Source organism: Chinchilla lanigera, unplaced genomic scaffold (genome assembly GCF_000276665.1).
Source record: "Chinchilla lanigera isolate Chin_1 unplaced genomic scaffold, ChiLan1.0 scaffold00104, whole genome shotgun sequence".
Classification (NCBI taxonomy): domain Eukaryota; kingdom Metazoa; phylum Chordata; class Mammalia; order Rodentia; family Chinchillidae; genus Chinchilla; species Chinchilla lanigera.
The window spans coordinates 4,230,489-4,249,256 of NW_004955505.1; the positions used below are offsets into that span (position 1 = coordinate 4,230,489).

At 43.1% G+C, this 18,768-nt stretch overlaps 1 protein-coding gene and 1 pseudogene across 1 annotated transcript in view; both read left to right on the top strand.

Moving 5' to 3' along the window:
• The window catches only part of Dennd5b (DENN/MADD domain containing 5B), a 160,427-nt gene that overhangs the window by 95,803 nt on the left and 45,856 nt on the right, over positions 1-18,768 (top strand). Inside the window, exons 5-6 of the mRNA XM_013505934.1 lie at positions 10,304-10,491; positions 18,007-18,543. Of these exons, the coding sequence (XP_013361388.1) occupies positions 10,304-10,491; positions 18,007-18,543 (725 nt within the window). The remainder of the gene's footprint in view (positions 1-10,303; positions 10,492-18,006; positions 18,544-18,768) is intronic.
• Positions 15,013-17,150, top strand: LOC102024823 (annotated as a pseudogene).

An 18,768-nucleotide genomic window follows, 5' to 3' on the forward strand; every position in this document is an offset into this window, starting at 1 on the left:
TTTTTTGGTTTTTCTCCGGTACCGGGAACCGAACTCACGACCTTGCGCTTGCCAGGCAGGCGCTTTTGCCGCTGAGCTAAATCCCCAGCCCCGTAAAACCGTTTTAAACATTTTACTCATTCAAAGTCCGCATTAATCCTGTCAACCTTAACATTAATGTGATGTCTTAATCCGTGGAAAGACATCAGCAGATGTTGGTACCGCAGTGCACCAGTCTCAGAACCCTCTCTTCCCCGCCCCTGAACGTTTTTATGTACTCCTGGGCGGTAGAGTTTGGGCCCTGGCAGGGAGCTGAGCCAAAAGAGCTCGGTCCTTTGGTTGATCTTTCTCTTGATTAGTCTGTTGCCCCATTGGATTTCCCACCCGTCCATCCATCCTTTATTTCCTTCCTTACCTTCCCCTCCCCTCCCTTCCCCTTCTCTCTCTTTTTCTTTCTTTCTTTTTTTTCAGTACTGAGGATTAAATCCAGAGCTTTGACACTGAATTACATCCCTGACCCTTTATATTTTTTATTTTGAGTTAGAGTCTTGCTAGGTTGTCCAGGTGGGACTCAAAACTTGTGATCCTCTTGCCTTAGCCTCCCAGAGTGCTGGGATTATGGATGTGCCCCTGGCACATGCCTGGCTTTATTTGAGCCCTTTAATGTAGCTCAGTGTAAAGATCCTGAGTTCAAGTCCCAACACCATACACATATACACACACACACACACACACACACACACACACACAAAAGAAAAAAACCCTTGTTTCAGTTCTATGAGTGACTGCTTTATCTGCCTCATTTTGTTATAACCATTGAAAACTTTCTACCCTGCTGGAACAGGCCTCTTGGCTTGCCTCTCTACATCTTCATAATCTCTTATTAACTAATCTGATGTTTTCATTAACATCTGTAAGAAAAGAAGAAACTGACAGAAAAAAATCAATAAAAGCTTCTTAGATTGTCTAGTTTGGTAGCAGTTGGATTCCAGGAGATATCCACATAGAAGGGACTCCTTAGCTACAGTATCTGACCCTGGGACAGGAATAATCAGTAGGTGAATATCCTGATTGTCATCAAGCCAGGGCAACAGGGTTGTCAGACACAGTGGACCAGCTACTTCATCTGGGGCATCCACTTGGCGTTTCCCAAGGAAGCCGCCAGTCCTCCTTGGGATGAACAGGCCTTACCACAGCTTTTGGCCAGTCCACGAGCTGGCTGGCCCCTCAGGAGGACCTGTGTGTGTCTGGATCACAGGTAGCCCCCTATGACTGTTGCACAGTGAGCCTGTGGCTCCTACACCAACCCAAGCATATTCTGCTCTCAAGTTTTTGCAAGCAGAGGTATTACCGCTAAATTAGTTATTGCCAGCCAGGCATTCTAGCCTGTAATCCTAACACTCTAGGAGGCTAAGGCAGGAGGATTGCTGTGAGTTTGAGGCCAGCCTGAACTGTGTATTGAGATCGTGTCTCAAAAAAACAAACATAAGTCAGTGTCATAAAGGTTCTTCAGGAAGCCAGTGACACTGATCTGCTAACGAGAGGAGCCTCACACTGTGTGCCGGCTTCAGTGGTTTCTTAGTTTTGCCCTCCCCGTGGATTGCTTTTATGATCATAGGTCTCAGAGGTACTCTTTGTTGTTACCACATAATTTTTCCACTTGGGGATGGCTGTGAGGCTCGTGATCAAGCCCAGAACAGCTGGAGTCTGAGCTTAATCCAGCCTCAAGGTCTAACCTAGCAGTCTTTTAATTTCATTTTAGCTTTTGCATATAACAGTAACCAAGGGATTTTGTTTTGCTTTTTTTCTTACTACCTTGCGTTTTTTAAATATCCCGTGAACTAATGCCCCGGTGTTGATCCATCTCTAAATCCCACTGGTTTTACCTTTGCTGACTGATCCTACTACATCTGTGGCACCAAACCTAGTTCATCTGTGAGTGCCCATGTGGCTGCTCTGAAATCAAGGGTTCCTCATCCTCCCAGCTCTCTTCCCAAAGGTGTTATCAGAGTCGGGGACCTCTAGTGAATTAAGTGCGTTCTGATACCTCCCACCTGACACCTGCCTTACAATCCAGTTCAGCTCACACTACCCAGAGTTAAGTCCCACGAGGCTTTCCTCACTTCCAGTTCCAGCCACAAACAGGGCACAGAGCTACCTACATTTCTTTCTCTCCAACTCCAGATTCAGGGGTTTCCTTGACACCCTTCCAACCTGTAGGTTACATAACCTGCTAGGATGGTTCAGACATCACGATAGCCCTTTACCTCCCGTTAACTAGGGTATTTTGAATACAACTTGGGAACAACCAAGTGGAAGCTGTGAATGGGAGAGTGGGAATGGAATGAGGTGGGCTGAGCATTAGTGACCTCTTCAGTGTGCTGCCCTCTCTTTCCCCCACTTCCAGTGGGCTCATTAAGCATTTCTCATTTCCTCCCAGTAAGAATTAACATTTGAGTCTTGTGGCATTTCCCAGGGAGGGCAGACCCTCTACCCCTTTAGGGTAAACAGTCCTTGGAGTAGCTTTTATCCCAGGTTTAGCTCCACCCCATAAATCTTAATATCTGGTATTTTTGTTCTAAGAGGGGGTGTGTGTGACAGAAATATATGTGTGTGCTACAGAAGATTGAACCCAGGGAACACCAAGCTACCCTACCCATATGTGTGCACATATTTACATATGTGTGTATGTGGGTATTTAGAATCAGAGTCTGTCTAAATTGCCCAGATTGGCCTTAACCAAGCTACCCTACCCATATGTGTGCACATATTTACATATGTGTGTATGTGGGTATTTAGAATCAGAGTCTGTCTAAATTGCCCAGATTGGCCTTAAACTTGGGTCCTCCTGCCTCAGCCACCCAAGTACTTGGAATTACAGGCATGCATCACCATACTCTGCTAAAAATTTTTTATTTCGTCATTTTTTTCAAGTGACAGTTTCTTTAAATATTAAAAGCTAGATTAAAAATTTTTTTAATAGTATGAAGATAATTTCCTTCTATCTTCTGATTTCCCATGTAGATGTTGAGAAGCTAGCTATTGCTTTAATTCAGGGGCTGGGAATATAGCTTAGCAGGATAGCACCTGCCTGGCAAGCGCAAGGTCCTGAGTTCAATTCCTGGTACCAAAAAAAACCCTTTAATTTTGTAGCCAAGAAATCTGTCTTTTCATTGTAGTTACATGTAAGGTGTTTTGTTTTGAATAAGGACAGGTGGACATGAGGACACAAGGACAAAAGGCATGTTTAGGCTGGGTCGCTGGTGTGCAGTTGTGTGCACCAGCTGCTTTGTGACCGCATTGCTTACTGCCTTTGCTCTTGGCTAGAAGCCGGAGTGCAGGAGGGCACTGCTGGCAGTATTTGAGGTGAGTTTCTCTGCAGCTCGGGAGCTGAGCCAATCTGTGTCGTAGCCTGAGGCCACACTGCCTTCCTGGTATGGAGAGCTGAAGGAGTTTATATTTGTAATCCAAGGGTAAAGTTATTGGAATTCTAGTAAGTAAATTCCAGTGTACCACTTCCAGTGCAACCCATGGTGAGAATAAAGAGACAAACACATATCCGCACTTGTGGCGAGTCCAGGGTGTCCTAAGTCCAGGAGGAACAAAGGCCTTGAGCCAGGGTGGAACCTGGGTTGGCAGGAAGTATGTGAGTGCTGTGAGCTGGGCTGGGTAGGAGCACCGTAGCACCTCTGCGATATATAGAGAGAGGTGTGCAGAAGGAATCCCTGTAATAGGCAGCCTCTAAGTTTGGAGGGATCTGCACAGCTTGAGGAAGTGTCTTGTGTTTCTGGTCGGTGCCTGGGCTCTGATGTCTGGCCCCTCTGCCCTGAGATGACTCAGGCTCAGCCAACACTTTGGCGTCTCTCAGCCTCGTTCATGCCCTAGCTCATGCTTAGTAGTAGGGAGCTACAGGTGGGGCATCACTGACCTGTTACGTTGCTTCAAAGGCTACACATCGCTGGTTTGGCCAGACCCATTTGCATTGCTTACAGTGCTCCTTCACACATGATTCAAGCAGTAGCCAGTCAGTATATCCAGGCTCAGAGCTCTGCTGTCCCCCGGCTGCCCAGGTAGTCCGGCAGAGGTGCCCTGGACACTCCTAGCCTCTCCGCTCCTTGGCAGTGCACAGGCGTGGCCGTGCATTAGCTGCCTTAGATGTGGCCTCCCACTGGGGCATCACACAGGAGCCCCGCCAGAGCGCCTGTGCTACCCGGCCACACCGCCGCTATCCTGAGCCCACGGCTGCCCTTGGCAGGCAGACCTTCTTCTGCACAGTGGGCTGGCACCAGGCTGAGGCAGCAGCCTCCATGGGGTTCGCACCAGAGCCTCTGCTAAGCAAGGTTTTGATGATGTTTTATTGTGTAACATAACTAGGCTTAATTTCATTTTACATACCTTGGATTACATGTTAATAATTACTTTCTTGGGCTGGGGATTTAGCTCAGCGGCACAGCGCCTGCCTGGCAAGCACAGGGTCGTGAGTTCAGTTCCTGGTACTGGAGAAAAACCAAAAAAAAAAAAAAATTATTTTCTTAACACATTTATTGGCTACGCACCATGTAGTAAACCCTATATCAGGTGCTAAAAATTCTTAGATTATGTATGCTCATTAAATATTTGGTGCCCACAGACCAGCCATTCAGGAGGCTGAGGGAACCAATCTGGGCAACATAGCAAGACCCAGTGTGTGTAGACAGCGTCATTACTCTCCGGGAGAAGATGGTAAATTAGGGCAGAGAGACACATACATAATTATAATAGAATTGTAATACATTTATGAGATGAATAATTTCTTCCTGATGGAAATAAAGATAGGAGACTACAGAAGCCCATGGAAAAGTCTCTCTGGAGTGAGGGAACATCTGCCTGAGAAAATAAAGGACTCAGCCAGACTGCAGGACCAGAGGATATTCTGAGCAGAGGGACGTGGGGACAGGGAGGACAGAGCACGCTGCAGGAGTGAGCTGCAGGCAGGTGATGAGAGGAGGGGTGGCCTTATGTGCCCCACAGAGGCTTGTCTTAGCAGTGCAGTGACTTCTTTACATGTCCATCACCTTGAGTATCAATGGAAAGTATTCCCTAAATATTTTAGTTTTTAAAATTCTGAAAGAAACATTCTATGTCTTAATTTAGTTTAAAAGAATGGTCTTGTTTTTGCTCACTAATTGCAATATTTAAAATCGTCTGATATCTTAAACAGTCATCCGGAGTATACAGAACTGCAAAGAATAGACATAAACACCCACAAGTGGGCAGAAATGTGGTGAAGGAAGAGGAACTATGTGCAGTAACCTTTGAATGCTGGTGGAAGGAGGAAATAAGTAGTTTATTTCTGCTCCCCACAGTGTTGTTTTCCATAATCAAAGGAGAAACCAGACACCATTCCTTTAGAACTTGTGTTTCTAGGAGATTAAAAATTTTCCCCACCAGCTGTAAATAACATAGCTAAGCTGCTAGGCTTTGATTTGACTGCTCTAAGCCCTGTGCCTTTCAGTTTAGGCCCAACCAGGGGACCAAACCCACACAATAATTTAAACAGAGGGATATAGTGCAACATTATGAAGTATTGACAGGGGCCTAGCCATAGAGACATAGAACTGCTAAGGTGACCCAGGAGGACTGACCTTACAAAGTCTGGAGAAAGTCAGTTGGTTACCTGGGTCAGGGCTGGTGTGCCGTCTGGGGACAGCAAAAAGCCAACCTCCAAGGCACAAATGAGCTGTGGCTGGTGAGCAGCCAGAGGCCGTCTGGCACCATGGTGGGGCGTCCAAATGTACAATGTCTGGTTGAAGGGACCTGGAAGCAGGACTACCAATATGTTGAATGGCTCATGGCACCTGCCCCAGCCACCTCTGGGCATGTGGCTGGGGCAGGTGCCACGAGCCATTCAACATATTACAGTGCTGGTCAGCCTCACAGCACGGCAAGGACAAGCAAACAGCACTTTGTCCTCCCTGAGGCTAGGAAGAAAAGCCCATTCTGGGGTCTGTCCTTTGCCTCGCCCTGGCAAAGCTGTAACCTTGCGCTCAGTGTAGACAGTGCTTAGAGTCCCACTGATTAGCATGGAGCGTGCACTGAATGGACGTGGACCTGCAAGGCAGTCAGTGAGTAACTGGCACATGATGTGACTGCTAAGCCCCCGAGTTTTTCACCTGCATCTGGTTCATAATTGAGGGAGAAATAAAAAAGGACCAGACCCAGGGTCTCACACATAGTAGTAAGTGCTGTACCACTGAGCTACACCCCGGTCCCTGTTACAGCTTTATACTCACTTCAGTCTTCCCTCGCTGTAGATCAGATTTGAGCTAAACCCTCACAGAGTCGCCTTAATTTCTCACAGCTCCCAACCCAAACCCAGTCTCCATCTCCTCAGACTGTCCTCAGAATTATCCAAGCAAAACTCAACTCCTATCACAGATCCTTTCCTCACTAGGATACCCACAAGTGCCGTGAGCCGTGCCTTTTCCCTTTCCCGTAAGCAATACACCCAGCTTCACACCAGCTGTGTTCCTGGGGGTTTTGCCTGAGAAGCATTAAATGAGAAATGAATTAATAATTTCTGTTAGCCAAATAAATCTTTTCATTCCTCCTTTTTCTTTAAAAAAAAAAAAATCCTAAGGTGTTCTAAAGTGCTAGAGGTAAGTAAAAAATTACAGAAAGAATATATCCCTGCTTCACATTATTAAAGGGCTAAGTCTAGTTCTTTTAATGCTGTAGAAGACAGTTATTTTTTAAATTTTAGATTTTCATTTTATTGTGTGTGTTTAAAGAAGCTAGCTGAGTTACAAACATTGATTTTTTTAAAGTGATTTTTAAGTGATTGTGGCAGAAAGTTGTCTTTAGCAGTACCTTCCAAAAAAACTGATACTAGTTTATTTATGTAATGATTTTGTGACAATAAAACTCCATAAAGTGTTAACCATAACCATATAGTAAGTACAGTAACTAAAGAGTGAGTATATATGTAGTGTACTAATTATATAGTAACTAAAGTAACAAAGAGTAATGATATAGTAACTCATAGTAATTTCTAAGTTAGCAAACATAGATAAGGCTGTCAAGTTACTTTTGTAATAATCCTAACGTGCATTTTGAATATGTTTCTCCCTTCTGACTTTAAAGTCTCTGCTCTCAAACTTTGGAAGTGAGAGGTGAAATATCTCTTCCTGGTGGGGTGACTTGGAGCTTTTTCGCTCTCCAGTCACTTGCAGAAAGCTGAGAGTAGTCCCCTAGAGCCCCTTCCCACTCTGAGGGCTTTAGGAAGCCTGACTGTGTTAGGATGTTAAACCTTTTATATTCTTAATGCAGAACACGTGAAATGTTAAAATGTGACTTTTGTTCTTAGAGCTCTGATCCCTAAGGTCTCCTTACAGTCCGAGCAAGTCGCTTGTGCAGGAGGAGCAGCAGCCGGGCTTAGTAATGGGTGCTTGGGTTGCCTTTAGTGGGCCTGGGCTTGCCCTTCCCGACAGAACATTCGTGACTATTTCACGAAATGTGACTTTCAGTGAACAGTTTCTTATCTTCAGTAGTAGCCATTTGCTATTCCTGAAACATTGGGAGTTCTTTAATCTCATGTGGACAAAAATTTAAACAAGCCTATGTAAGTTGTGGGTACCGGCAAAATTATGTATTGTTACCTTACTAATTTATTTTTTTTACTAAAGAGCAATTTTAGCCTCTATTATATGCTAGATGTTGTTCTAGGTAGTGAGGTTACAAAAACCAACAAGTCCCTGACCCTTGAAATGGATGGCTACAAAGTAGAATCTTAAGGATATTTTTTTTTGGACTTGATCTTTTTAATTAATTACTGGCCAGTCTTCCTACTCTTGATTTTTTTTGTGTTTTTAAGACTCTGTTGAAGCTGGGTGTGGTGGCGTACACCTGTAATCCCGGCACTTGGGAAGCTGAAGCAGGAGGATGGCAAAGAGTCCAAGGCCAGTTTGGGCTACATAGTGAGTTTAAAGCTGGCCTGAAGTACATAGCAAGACCCTGTCTCAAGAAAACAACAACAAAAAGAGCTTGATTGAACCTAGCAGGAGGAAAATACATTTAGTAGCATCAGTAAATTGTAGTCACTTGGCTGTGTGTTTGGTGGTCAGAACGAAACTGGACAGACCCTGCGCTTGCCTGAGGGAACCCGACCTGGAGGAGGGATCACCCTGGGAAGTGCCTTTCAGGTCCCTGTGCTGTGGCAGTCAGTTCTGAGAGAGCACTCCATGCCACCTCAAGGCTTCTGGCCAGTGCTCCGTCCCTGCTTCCAGCTATGTGAGAAGCCCCGCCTCACCTACACTGCACACCTGTAGCCAGTCACTGCGCAGTAGGTAATGCCACAGCATCTGACCTCGGCATAGCTGCCACCACCCCACCTCCACCACCTCCCAGAGCACCAGCTGGCCGGCCCAGCCCTTCCCCCGCCTTAGACTGTGTGTGTGTGTGTGTGTGTGTGTGTGTGTGTGTGTGTGTGTGGTAATTGGGTCAGCTGTTTGCTCACAGAACTGACCCTCACCCTACAAGCCACTTCCTGTTTTAGAAGTATTCATGTGCAGAGATTTTCACTTAAAATTTTAGTCTTAATAATACCTCAACCAAAATCCCATTGTAGACTATTAAGAATAGTCATTGAAAATTAAAAAATTTTAATCCCACTACTTCGGAGGTAAAAGTAAAAGGACTCTATAGTGAGGTCCTGCCTCAAAAAATGAAAGCAAAAAATTATAAAATGGTACAAGAAAAATGTTTTAATAAAAACCATCCTACTTCTTCCACAGGTATTCCTTGAGTTGATGTGAACTAAGTAGTATCTGATTCAGGGCTAGGGATTTAGCTCAGCGGCAAAGCGCCTGCCTGGCAAGCACAAGGTTGTGAGTTCGGTTCCCGGTACCGGAGAAAAACAAAAGAAAAAGAAAAAAAAATGACCTAAGTAGTATCTGATTCACATTTCATAACAATTTTTTTTTTAATCTTTTTGAGCAGGGTTTCACTGTGCAGTTCAGGCCGGCCTTGAACTCACTTTGTAGTCCAGGCTAGCCTCAAACTCTCAGTGATCCTCCTCTCTCAGCCTCCCAAGTACTGGGATTACAGGCGTGCACCACCATGCTTAGCCTCAAAACTTTATAAAAGACTCCCCAAACTCTTCCTCCTCCATGCTTACTGTATGCACAGTGCATTCTGTGAGATTGTTACAAATCCATGATCCCTTATCTCAGTTCTCAAATCCAAAAAAATTCTGAAAACCAAACATTCTGTAACTCACTTATCAGCAAAACCACACCAAACCAAAGAGACCTTATTTATAGTCGTTGAGTTTTCTGCTGTCCTGGAACTCTGGTATGGTTTGCTCTGAGGATATTAATGTATCTGATTATAGGGTGCCGCTTTAAGTAATTCACTTATATGGTCTAAGTATAATACTATTACCTTTCTAAATTTAAAAAAAAATCTGAATTCTAAAACATGTCTGCCTCCCTGGGGTCATGGACACATGTAAGTAACATCTATGACAGAGTGGTTTAAGAGAGCACTTTAATATTAAAGACTGTTTTTTCCTTTTGCAGTACGGGGGATTGAATCCGGTGACTTCACCCTGAGCTACATCCCCAGCCCTTTTTATTTAAGGTTATTTATTTATTTATTAAGTTGCCCTGGTTAATTTGCCATCCTTCTCTCTCAGCCTCCCAAGTGTTAGAAGTATGGTAGGCAGTTTCCAGTTTTGATGAATTAGGTAATCAGACTACAACAACAGCAAAGCTCAACCTTTAATTATCTGCCAAGTCATTCTGTCCCTAGATGCCGTGGTTCTGTAGTTAGGGCTAGAAATAAGAAGTGTGACTATCGTTCCATATCTTCATTGGGTTTTATGTACTCACAGCGTGAAAACTAAAGTAAACACAATCAGCCTACCAAAGGCTAGTGCCATTATCACATATATACAAGAAAAAAAGCCTCTGAATGGGAGGTTCTACAGAAAGAAAACAAAAGGTTATTACAAGCGACACCATCACTTGCACATTTTTGATGGGGTAAGTGCCAAGAGCAGTTTCATGAGTTCTTGAGTCTTCCACGTTTTAAGGGGGTGTAAGTTCACATGCCAGTGATTTTAAGAAGCAGAAAGCGTGATGTTCCCATCTACCTGCTCCTCTTTAAAACCTTTCAAGTGAAACCACTTAACCCTCGTTACGATGGCATAGAGCTGGCCTGTTAGCTGTACGATCACAAACATTTTACTTAGTTTAACATAATTTTGTTTTACATTTTCACGCTTACTGCAGCAGGTAGTTTTACTTGGTATCTTCTTCCTTCCATTTCTCCTTTGTTCCTGCAGATTACCAGCGCCTGATGACGGTGGCGGAAGGCATCACCACACTCTTGTTCCCGTTTCAGTGGCAGCACGTGTATGTGCCCATCCTCCCTGCTTCCCTGCTGCATTTTCTTGATGCGCCTGTCCCGTATCTCATGGGCCTTCAGTCTAAAGAAGGAACTGACCGCTCTAAACTAGAGCTTCCTCAAGAGGTAACAGGCACAACAAGTGATGAGACGTTTGTGTGGATTTGGGTCAGGTCTGCTTTGGTGGACGAGCACTTTCCTCTGCCCACTTGTCTCACTGTCGCCCCTGAATCCCCAAGTGTGGCTGGGGTAGAGCCTGAGCCCTCGATGCTGACTGTGACTCCTTTCCCTTTCTACAGTGTAGCCATGGGTTACAGACTTCAAAGCAGGGCAGTGGCTGATGTTCACAACCACTGGTTTGTGAAGCACAGTCTCATTGCTTTACTATTCTAATAGCATCTATTTTCCATGCTCATGCTATAAACTTTGTTTTTAAGCAATAAATCCCAGGCCTAACATTGAAAAAATTATTGTACTGCAGTAATTGAGGCGAATTGATTTTTTTACCTGCATTCAGGTTAAAAGTAATATCTTTCAGCGGATGGGGCGTAATAAAAGCATTGCGTACTTTGCTGTTCTGTTTTTAGACCCAAGGCCGATTGTCAGCCTGCTCCAAGTGTTAACCTGGCTTGGTCAGTGAGAAAAAACTCTTAGCCTCTAGTTTTTTGCCACCTTAATGTTACTATGGTTTTTTGTGCATTGTATTTTAAAATGTTATTTAAGAGGAAAATAAGCAAGAATTTTTGAACACATTCTTAATCTAATATTTACTTGCTAATGGTCCTCAGAATTGTGATGTAAAGCCTTTGAAATGAAATGCTGACAGGAGTGACGTGGCCTGTTAAGCGTGAAATGGTTAATTACATCATATTACCAGCTATTTAATTCACACCTGTCTTAATAAAATCCCTAACGCTGAGCTTCACCGTTATTTGTTCCTATTTCCCATAGAGATTCTCATTTTAATAAATAAATTTAAAGTAACACATTAAGCCACATTATACCCAGTAATGATTCTGGTAATTGTCTATTGCTTACTTTTATTCTAACGAATGTTTCCTTACCAAAGTTAACATTTTTGTTCAAAGAAAAACAGCTTGATTCGGGTCATAGAGAATATATGCTCAGATTGCCATATTTTGGAGGGCTTTTTCATGGTACCCCCACCACCACCACATTTTGCTGCTTTTCTCTATTCCCTAAATTTTCTTCTTTTCTCTTTCATTAAATTTAGTCTCTTGCTGGTTCAAAGTAAGTCCTTTAAATTTTCAAGGAAAAAATTAGGCAAATGCATTTTGTTTTAAAGACTTAAATAATGATGTTTTCAGTTTCTAGTTCAGTATTTGATCTATTTTCTTTTTGTTAATCAGCTCACACTCACCGTAGAGAATTTGTACCTGTATATAACTTGATTCTTTTTTCCCATATCCCTACTGTCTCTTCAGCCCCTCCTTATCTCCACAGTTATAAAAGCTTTGTTCCCATGTTTTCCTTTTTTTTCTCATTTTTAAACTTTTCCCTTCTTTCCTTCCCCACCGCCCCCCGTCCCACTCCCCATTAGAACATTTTCTTCCTATTTCACCGTACCTCAATATACATTTTGGTCTTTATTTACACTTTCAGTTTCTTACATCTGATGTATTTTCTATGTTATTGAAATGATATTTTTTCAAATGATATTTTATAAGACCATTTAGATAAGTATTGTCCATTTTACATAAATAGTTTTGGGAATTCTTTTTTTTTTTTTTGGTACTGGCAGTCAAACTTAGGGCCTAGACCTTGCCAGACAGCCGCTATGCTGCTGAGCTACATCCCTGGCCCTTCTTGAGAAAATTTTAAATGCTACCTTGGTATATTTGTTGTCGGGAAATCTTTCTGTGTCTGCATGCATCTTCTATCTCTAAACAAAACAGGGTAAAAATTCTGAAAGCCTTTGTAGTGATGTCTGATTTTTTTAGTCGGGATCTGAATACTGACTGTGTGTGCGCACACTGGGGGTAGAACCCAGGGCCTATACAAGGCAAGTGTTCTACCACTGACCTTTACCTCAGCCCCTCAACACTAAATAATACAATACTTGTCTATTCATAGAGCTATATGAAATAACCTGAATCAGCTGTGAAAATAACAGTGCTTCAGTATAAAGACTATAAATTAGGTGCATCACTTTTTGGAAGAAAAAGCTAAGAGTGTACCACTTCATTCGATATTATTATACAATAAGATGAAATAATCTGCCTCACATAATTTTGAGGAAGATGTGAGTATAAAAATACCCATTGTTCATACAAAAAGTGACTTAAATGTACTCAGTAATATTTCCCAAGCTTTTGCCTTGAAAATTATAAAATAAAATAATGGCTAAAAATAGTGATGAGGCTTCTAAAAATAGTAAAAATGACAAGTTTACAAAATGGTTATTTTAAGAAGGTATGAAGTTAGTTGTTAGGTAACTAGCTGGAGTGCGCAGACTTATAATTAACCACCCACTCCCTTTCCCCGTGACTCCCAGATGCTAGGCACCAGTGCCCTTTGTTAGCTTGTTTTTGGGCGCGTGGGGAATTCGAAGGGAGAAGGCTGTGGCCTGGAGATGAACTGCAGAGTGACACCTCACTTTCTGTCATTCTTGCTCATCTTTACAGTAAGTGGTAGGCAAAAAAAAAAAAAAAAGAGAGAGAGAAAAGCTGAAGCCAAATGGCTTTTGCCACTCTTTTTGTCATACCTTGCTTTGGAATTCTGAGGAAATTCTTTGTTTTATTGTGGAAGAGAAAGCCCGAGGCAGCCCACGCCTAGTAAACGTGCAGACAGCTGCCGCTGCTCAATCACTAGATGCTTCTTGCTCTTGCTGACATTCCAACCTTGTCTGTGTGGCTTCATGACTTGTCTCAGACACTGTGCACAGAGTACAGCAGGAGACAGCAAGGTGAGAAAGAGTAAGTTCAACTTTCAAAACAGTTACTACTAAACAGCACATGTTTAAGAATTAGAGGAATAAGTGAATGAAGTGTGTAGAGGACATTGGAACCTTTAAGTTAGATGTGTAAGAAGGCTTACTTATGGAAGAGATAATCGTTTCAACCTGTGAGACAGCTTTTGAATCTTTTTTAATTGGTAGTAATTACATATCACGAAGGCTTGTGAGTGGTGTTGATCAGTAGAAATGTAAAAAGATTTAGTCCCAATAAGTGTCAGATTGGGCATGGACTGTATTTTTTATTATGTATGTAATCCTTGTTTAGCTCATCTGGTAGAATTTTAAAATTCTAATAGTATTAAAGAGAGGAAGCAACTTACCGGAAATCTCATTGTACAGAATTGTTTGTTTTAGAGAAAGGGCTTTTTGGTTTGTGCAGTATATTTTCGTAACTCAGGTTGCTGTTTCCTCCTCCTACCTGGGATCATCAGAGCCCCTTTGGACCCTTCTGAACAGACATAGGCAGTATGAGAGGATTTTGAAGAGCAGGAGGACAGGCCAGGAGCTGGGAGGCTGAACTCCCACACCCACACACTTCAGTTTAGCAGGGTCACATGGCTTAGCCAGCTTCGAAGTGTCACAAAACGTACCCTTCTCTCTTTTCCTAGGAAGAGGACAGGGACTGAGAGGGTGACAGGCATTCATGAAGCAGGTAGTATAACATGCAATAGTAGGAGGGTGCTTGTTAACCTGTAGATTAGCAGGTTAGAGAATTTTTTCCATTTTTAAAAATAATGAATCATCTGTTTGAATTATGGTGACCTACTTTCTCCTGTTAAGCATTTCAATTCATCCTACTTTCTAGGGACTGAAGACACATATATTAAGATGTGGCTTTAGAAAAGCAATAGGCTGCACTACTATCTTACATTTCAGCTCTTTTTTTGTTTGTTTGTTTGTTTTTGTTGTTTTTAGTACTGGGGATTGAATCCAGGGCTTCATGTGTGCAAGCTGAGCACTCTACCACTGAGCTACATTCCTGCCCCCTCCCCCGCTTCATTTTTAGACACGCTAAATTTCAGCTAAATTGCCCAAGTTGGCCTAAAATTTTTAATCCTCCCACCTCAGCCTCCTGAGTATCAGGGATTACAAGCATGTGCTAGCATGTCCAGCTCATTTCAGCTGTGTATTTTGAAAAGGCTATTGACATGGGAGATAAGGAAAACTTGAAAAATAAAAACAAAACAAAAAATGCCAGAAGCCACCAGTCTGTTTGAGGATACACACTGAGAGCAGTCGCCAGGAAGTCACCTACTATCTTGGGCCTCAGTTTCTTAATCTGCAAGACTGAATTTAAAGGTTACATCAGGCTGTAGGAATCATCATCAGTTGTTAGCACAGGGGAAATGTTAGATTTTTGTTTTTTAATTTAAACTTCACTGTTCTTGCTTATTATGTAGCCCAGTGAGCAGGGATCAGAGGAGACTTCGGGATCAGAGGACAGTGTGAATTCTCTCCCTGGTGACCTGGGGGGAGAGGGGAGCACAGGTGGAAGCTTCTGAGTTCGCTTGCTTCCCCTATCCCAGGCCGTGCCTCAGTCCTGTCCGTGGGATTGGGATCAGTTTTCTGGGACAGGCTCTGCCTTTGGTGCCAGCGCCCTTCTACCCTTCCACCCTGCTCTTGCTCCAAAGCTCAGGGATCTTTCTCACCCACGGCCTGTTCTGATTAAGATGGTGCGGGGTGGTGAGATAAAATGGTGTTTGGCATTTACTACTATTAAACATCTAAGGGAGAGGCCAGGTTTTATTCAGAGACTTGGCCTCTTAAATTGTTTATATCTACTCCAAAAATATTTAAATCTTTATTCAAAATAAATTCCAAGTCTAAAATGTAAGCAAACTCAGAAAACATTCCTTCTGATTTCTGTCGCCTTTTTTCCCCCACAAGAATCTCTTCTGAGTCCCCTTCTAAGCTTTCAGGACTGAATCGTTTGTCATCATCCAGGCACTTGCTTCCACTTCTTTCTGCCTCCTGCTTTTTGTCCTGTGGCTTTTAAAATCGTTGCATTATTCTAGGATTAGCTGGTTTTGGGTAAAGTGACAGTTTGTGATTATCTTTCAATTGGATTGATCTTTGCCAATTTTGTCCCATTTGGGGCTACTCCAGCCCCAGTTTTTAGCAGTTACTGTCAATTCTAAGTTACAGGTGCTAGAGCAATGGAATGCGAAGAACGGTAAAGCTCATCCCGTGAGTGTTTGACCCAGCGATCTTCATTTTTGAGGTCCTGTGAGTCTGGACACCTTTATACATTTAGGAAGGCCCAGTGGGTGCCAAACTAGAGCTTCTTGTCAGATTAAATTCCTGAGACCAGGAAAAAGCTGTTCATAAATATTAAATATGATACAAAATACCTGGGGGAGTGTGCCAGCAAGAGATTGTTTAAAATTCTTAAATTCAAGCAGCTGTACCAGGGGCTGAGGCACCAGTGGCGGACCAGCTCCCTCCGTTCTGTGGTTAACCACATCTCGTCCACTGCCTCCCTGAGTGAGGAGTATGAAGATGATGACCTCGTACGCTCTAATGAGGTTGTGAAGAAACGTGTCCAGTTCCTGTTGTTTTGGCTCTTGCTCTTGAAAATGATCAGAACTTTGAGCTTGAGGATGAAGCTTTGGAGCAGGTTTGGCTACAGGAGCACAAATGAGATCTTAACATAGTTGTAGTATCTGTGATAGGAGCTTTTCTTAAAGGAAAATCATCTCTGCTGGACTTCACACTTAATCCTTGTCATATGTATAACAAGGGTTCTCAAAGTTGGATTGGTGGAAACAATGAACCATTCACTGGCTTTACGTGGCGAGATGGTTATGAAAGAGAAACAACGGTATACAAGTTTAGAATGAAGGATTTGTGATTGACAGCCCCAGTGGAGCAAAAGTGGCTGTGCAGCTAATGGATACCCAGGGTACCTTTGATAGCCAGTCAACTAGCAAAGATTGTGCAGCAGTTTTTTTTGTGAGCACTATGATTAATCTGCCCAGGTATGTAATTTGTCTCAGAATATTCTAGAAGATGATCTTCAGTATTTGAAATTATTTACAGAATATGGAAGACTTGCCATGGAAGAAATCTATCAGAAACCATTTCAGATGTTAATGTTTTTGATTAGAGATTAGGGTTATCCTTGTGGACATTCATGTTGTTTGGAAGGTAGAACACAATTTCTTGAAAAGAGATTGCAGGTAAAACAAAATCAGCATGAAGAGCAATAGAGTGCAGGGAAGCACATTCATAATTATTTCTCAAATCTGGGTTGCTTCCTTTTGCCACATCCTGGTCTTAAAGTTGCAGCCAGCCCTAGTTTTGATGGGAGATTGAAAGATATTGGTGAAGAATTTAAGGGAGAGCTTTGCGATCTAGTTCCGTTGCTGCTTGCCCCTGAAAATTTGGTAGAAAAAGAAGCAAGTGGATCTAAAATCACTTGTAGAGATCTTGTAGAACATTTTAAGGCTTAAATTAAAATTTATCAAGGAGAGGCATGTCCACATCCAGAGTCCATGCTTCAGGCAACAGCTAAGGCTGATTATCTTGCTGCACGAGCTGGAGCAGGAATGCGAGATGTAGGGACAGGTGTGTGGCGGGGACAAGCTTTACATTGCCCCTTCAGCCCTGGAGCGAAAATGCCTGCATCTCAAGGAATTGGCAATTAGATAGTTTTGTTCTGGGGAAAAAAAATGAGTGGAAATGAGTTTTCCTGTCATTATCAGCACAGCTTGAAGCTGAAACTGAAGTAACGTATGCAAATTTTATAAAGCACAATAGTGGCAAAAATATCTTGTGTGTCGCTTGTACCCTGCCACTCTATTGGTGATGTAATAACCTCGGGACTGAACTCTGTAGCTGTCTTGTGTAATCTTGTCATGTGTTAGCACTGACGTCCCTTTGCACTTGGGCACATGTTAAATACTCTGAGGAGTTCAGAGAAGTTAGAGCAGTGACTGATCAGATTGCTGAGGTACTGTGGCAAGAGGCGTTGGAGCCCCTGGGTGATAATTTGATGGAGGCAGTTTGTAACAAACTTTCAAAGCAGGTCTGCCTGACCAGGTAAGTCTTAGCGTGGTGAACCCAGCACAGACTGACAGTTAGTCTCCTCATGGACTCCACTCTCCCGTTTTCATGCTTGCTATAAAATGAGAACTCAAGTACAAATAAGCCAAAGTTTACAATAGAAAAAAATTCTGAAATTCATGGGGTGGTCTACGACCATACTACCCTGAACGCGCCCAATCTCGTCTGAAATTCATGGAGTAGGGGTGTGGCTTGGTGGTAGAGTATATGCTTAGCTGTGGGTCCAGTCCCCAGCACCACCCCCAAAAAAAACAATAAATGAAACCTTGAGATAGTTAACATAAAATCAATAGTTTTTAAGAAGTTTAACAAATAAAAAAAACATCGTAGCCACACATGGCAAGATACACTTGTGATCCCCAGCACTCTTGAGAGGCTGAGGCAGGAGGATCACAAGTTCAAGCCCAGCCTGGGCAATTTAGAAAGACCCTGTCTCAAAATAAGAAAGAGCTGGGGATGTAGTCAGTGCTGAGGCCCTGGATTCAGTTCTAAGTACTGAAAAATCCTAAGTACCCGTAATCTATGGTGTTATTTATAATAGTTGGCAGTAATATTTAAAGCATAAAATTCTGTAAACCTTTGTATTTTTTCTCTTTCAGGCTAATTTGTGTTTTGTGGATATTGACAACCATTTTATTGAGCTGCCTGAAGAATTTCCACAGTTCCCCAATAAAGTGGATTTCATCCAGGAGCTCGCTGAAGTCCTCCTTCAGTTCGGGATTCCTCCTGAGGGCAGCCTCCACTGCAGTGAGAGCGCCACCCAGCTGAAGAACCTGGTGCTGAAGGACTTGGTCAGTGACAAGAAGAATGGCAATGTGTCCACCAGCAGCATCAGCATGTATGAGCTGTTGAAAGGCAACGAGACCATCGCTCGCCTGCAGGCCCTGGCCAAGCGCACTGGGGTGACTGTGGAGAAGGTGGACCTCTCCACTTCCCTGAGTGAGAAGGACAAGGACCTGAAGCTGCAGTGTGAGGAGGCAGAGCTCAGGGACTACCAGCTCAATGTGCAGCTACGGGAGGTCTTCGCTAACCGCTTCACACAGATGTTTGCAGACTATGAAGCGTTTGTGATTCAGACCGCTCAGGACATGGAGTCCTGGCTGACCAACCGGGAACAGATGCAGAACTTTGACAAAGTAAAAAGAACCAGAGTTTTCCTTTTCATGGTTCTTAGAGGGGTATATTATGGATTTGGTTAGCTGTTGTTGTTGTTTGAGACAGAGTCTCACTGTGTATTCCAGGCTGGCCTTGAACTCACTACGCAGCCCAGGCTGGCCTTGAACTCACAGCGATCCTCATGCCTCAGGCCCCCCTGCTGGAATTACAGGCATTTGCGACCATACCTATTAACTTTTTTAAAC